This window comes from Lactuca virosa, chromosome 3 (assembly GCF_052849685.1).
Source record: "Lactuca virosa cultivar CGN04683 chromosome 3, Lactuca_virosa_CGN04683_v6, whole genome shotgun sequence".
NCBI classification, from domain to species: Eukaryota; Viridiplantae; Streptophyta; class Magnoliopsida; order Asterales; family Asteraceae; genus Lactuca; species Lactuca virosa.
In genome coordinates, this window is record NC_136428.1 from 293,890,413 (window position 1) to 293,895,065 (window position 4,653).

The following is a 4,653-nucleotide window of genomic DNA, read 5'->3' on the forward strand; positions in this document are numbered from 1 at the left end:
ACTTTACCCAGTATATGTACATTACAAGACCCATACTACTGACTTCGAGAAAATGAAATGGTTGGGGCCAAAATTAGTAAGAAATACAATTCAAGGTTTTCTTATCTATCTTCCAATGATAATGTATCTATGTCTAGTCTGTTTTCGGTCTATGTCTTATAATGACTATCAAACAATGTGAGATTAGTTTGGATGTTACTTTTCTTTGAACGACAAATGGATAACATTAGGAAAAAAAAAACCAGCCAGAGACTAGAGGTGAGTATACATGGAAGCAAAGAAACAGAAAATAACAAAGGGATTACAGCCACCACCCAACAACATTATTTTCAAAACCATGCATTAGTTTCCGTTGAATGCATGACCATCTTTAGGTTTACTCGTTCACATAACAATATTTACTAAGAGTTTTTAAGTAACACTAACACAAATACAGTAACACTAACTTGGAGGATGATGAGATGATGGAGAGATATGATTTTTGTGGAAAAAAGAACCTCGCTGGAGGAGGGTAATGGTAAGAAAAGGACTTGAGTGCTTGGCTTGGATTCTTTCATTTAATGGCTCTGACTGGAAAAGGAAAGGAGGTCTTGGAAATGAATACACATCACGAGACCCAAACTCAGCCTTGACCCCACCTCCCACCTCCCACATGCACCATTTACATTTTTTGCAGCTTGGTTTTTGGATTCTCCCCTAAATGCATGCCTCCTATTATTTTTATACAACGTTAAATCAATACTATTCCATTTTTACTTCAATTATATTATATACACACATATACATATACCACTAAAAAAACTTTACACCTCAGCGTCTCTATTCTTTTTCTTATATGAATTTGATAATTAAATTTTAAATGGTATGGGTATACAGAATTTACATATTTTATCCTTTTAATATCAGTCTTAGATCGTATGCTAAACACAGTATTTTCATAATGAAAGAGACGGAAACGAATCGGAGGCTGCTACTGGTAGTTAAGTGTGGGAGCATTCAAGTGACTAGGAGTAATTAAGTGTGTTCACGAGAAATCTGCTCCTACTACTATTTTCATACTTCAAAATTCATTCACAATTAATTCCCTAGATTCATCTTATCTCGATTTTTTTTTTATCTTATCATTTATTTACTTGGATATGGTCTTATCTAAATATCGGTTCTCCTTGTTCCAATATTATAAAATTTTATCCAAACTATAAAAAAATCGTTTATTTTCACAGTGATAATTGTATAGATTTTTAAAATGATAATAAAACAAAATACAATACTTAAGTAAAAACCCATTTATATATATATATATATATATATATATATATATATATATATATATATATATATATATATATATATATATATGACCCTGAAAGTAACATTTTGAAACGCTTTAAAAGGGTAAAACTGAAGTGTGCGAAAGTAATTAGTAATTAAGTGAAACTTGGTGTTAAAAACAAGAAAAGCAGTAGCAACAGTGTACACACAGTCGATGTTCGTTATCAGCAACAACACTCTCCTCTCCTCTCCTCTCCTCTCCACTCTGCCTTCAATCATACATTTAAACCCTAAATTTTTCATTTGAATCTTCAACCAGGTGATGATACCCGACGGTGGTGCTGTTTGGATGGAAGGAGGAGGAAACCAGGATGAAATTGGAACATCTTCATGGACGCCGGCCACCACCACCACCACCGCCAATCACCATCATGTTCTTGGAATTGAAGCTGCTGCAACATCATGCAACGAAGAAACCACCGCCGCCAACACTTACGCTTCTCTCACCACCTTGAAATCAATGCTTGAATCCGAGTGGTATCAACACAACAATCTCAATCTCTCTTCGAATCCTTCTGATAACAATTCAATCTTCTTACCTATGGATTCTTCTTCTTCGTGTTCGCCGTCGCATTCCCACCACCCGTTCTCTCTCCCCGACCCTTCGCCATCACACTCATATCCCTTCTTTCCCCCCAAATTCAACAACCCTTATGACATTGGGTTTGATTTCGGATGCGACCCTGGTTTCTTACCTAATCACACTTCCAATTTGATGAATTTTTCTGGGTTATGTTCGCAAACCCACATCACCATCCCGGAGCTTTCTTCCAGTTCCGACTTTCCGGCCACCAACAATAGCAACGACACGAACGACATTGGAGGACCTGGGTTCAATCCGCAGTTAACGGCGTTTGACGGTTTTCATGGCGCTGCACCCATGAATCCTTTGTTCGCAGCTAGGTCTAAGGTTCTACGGCCACTTGACATTTCGCCACCGGTCGGAGCTCAGCCTACACTGTTTCAAAAACGGGCTGCGTTACGACAAAGTTCGCTCAAATTAGGGGAATTGGGAGGTACAAATTGGGGGAAGAGAGCAGAGAGTAATAGCGGTGCAGTGGAAATCGATAAGAAGAGGAAGAGGAGCTTGGCGGAGGAGGACGAGCTTGACGAAACAGCTACCATGGATGTATCGGGATTTAATTACGATTCCGATGAAATCGAACCCACCAGTGAACATCCAAATGGAAACGGAAACGGAAGCAATTCGAATGCAATGAGCTCTGTTACGATCGGCGCCGGGGATCAGAGAGGGAAGAAGAAGGGTCTACCTGCTAAAAATTTAATGGCGGAGAGACGTCGGAGGAAGAAGCTCAACGACAGACTTTACATGCTTAGGTCCGTCGTCCCCAAAATCAGCAAGGTACTGGTTAACTGTCATGTAAAATATCGATTCTTTTCTTGTTATTATAACATTTGAATTGTGTTTCAGATGGATAGAGCTTCAATTCTTGGTGACGCCATTGATTACCTGAAGGAGCTTCTACAAAGAATCAACGATCTTCATAACGAACTAGAGGCAACACCACAAGGGTCTTTAATTCAAAATTCACCAAGCTTCCATCCATTGACACCCACCCCGCCGGCGCTTCCTCAACATGTGAAAGAAGAACTATGTCCGACCACCGTCCCCAGCCCCAAAAACCACCCCGCAAAGGTAGCTTCTTTTCGATTCTTACCAGTTGCCACCATGATCGGAGCTAAGAATTTTGATTAGTTAAAACATGGGATTAAGGTAATGATTATGTTCATAAATGTTTGTGTAGGTGGAGGTGCGGACGAGAGAAGGGAGGGGTGTTAACATCCACATGTTGTGTGGGCGGCGACCAGGGCTGTTGCTTTCGACGTTGAGGGCTTTAGATAATCTTGGGCTCGATATTCAGCAAGCGGTTATAAGTTGTTTCAATGGGTTTACTTTGGATGTATTTCGAGCCCAGGTAACTTGCAATTTGCAAATATAATATTGTTGTTTATTTAATTAAAAACTATATTTTCTAATTAGAGACAAAGCAATTTTCACTAGCTAGGTTTTCCAAATTATAAAATAATCTCAAAGTACAATGTTATATTGGGTAAAATTTTCAAAATAGATTGTTTTCATAAGAAAAAAATTGAAATCTAGTATTTTAGAAGAAAAGGAGAATGATACTATAGTACTATAGTGAGTAGATTTTTCAAAATATAATGACTTAAGAAGAAAATGAAGTACAATGCAATAATCAGCAAGTGGATCCGGTTCAAATTTCAAACTTGGTCCAAAACATAGTAAAAGATTCCCAAAAAAAAAAAATCTAAATTGAGGGGCCGGACCCCGGACCCACTGCCTGGTGTTATCTACACACACCATTGGATTATTATATCATTCTACTCGATTACCACGTTGAATTTTGAGAATCTACCTGATTCTAGCAAATATCATCACAATACAAAATAATTTTCAATGTTATAATTGTTTATATTTGTCCCAAGTATAATGTTTTGATACGAAAAAAAAATTGAAAGTAAAGTGCAATGTTGGGTAGATTTTAGGAAGTACAATAAGAAAAAAAAATTGAAGTACAATGTTGTGATTAAAAATAATGGAAGTAGGATTCTACAATGCTAATTTAAATTAATTTACTTTTATTTCTTATAGTTATAATGTTTTTATTTTCAACAATTTACATAATTAAAGCAAATATCATCCAAATAAAAAAACAATTTGCACTCCTATAATAGGTTAGAATTTTTAAATTATGTCACAATAAAAAAAAAATAGTAAGTTTGAGAGTATGATGCTATATTAGGTAGATGAACGAACTTGAAGGTACAATCTTGTAATAGAAATAATAAAAGTAGGATGATATAATAGATATAACATTCCTATTTCTTGCATTTAGCTTTCCATGCTATAATGAAAGTAGCATGTTATAATAAGATATGATTAGACTAATGAATAAATGACTGGTTGCAGCAATGTAGGGAAGGGCAGGAGATGTTGCCGGAGCAGATAAAAGCGGTGCTTCTAGAAACCGCTGGATACCATGGTGCCATTTAGCACGTGGTTGGACCCACCTTAGATCAGCAATGTTGCTTTGTTTCTTTGAGAATTGAATAAAATCTTTTTTTTTCACCAATGCAAATTTGAATTATTAGTCATAAACATGACTGATTGATTGCTTGATTAAACTTAGGAACTTCGTTTTAGTAGCATATAAAATGATAAAGTATTAATAGGTTCAAATTAAGAGCTCCATTATGTAACTTTTGCTAAAATGTCATTTCTGTTTAAGAGTTTTTGGAAGTACCTTGCTTTTGCAAACGCAAAATAAAGTAATAACC

At 36.3% G+C, this 4,653-nt stretch overlaps 1 protein-coding gene across 1 annotated transcript; it reads left to right on the forward strand.

The window, feature by feature from the left end:
- The first annotated feature begins 1,417 nt into the window (after positions 1-1,417).
- Positions 1,418-4,448, forward strand: ICE1 (basic helix-loop-helix (bHLH) DNA-binding superfamily protein). The gene is made up of 4 exons (XM_079086420.1): positions 1,418-2,695; positions 2,765-2,989; positions 3,099-3,269; positions 4,286-4,448. The coding sequence occupies exons 1-4, from the start codon at positions 1,595-1,597 to the stop codon at positions 4,367-4,369; spliced, it is 1,581 nt and encodes a 526-aa protein (XP_078942546.1). The 5' UTR covers positions 1,418-1,594; the 3' UTR covers positions 4,370-4,448.
- Positions 4,449-4,653: the final 205 nt, after the last annotated feature.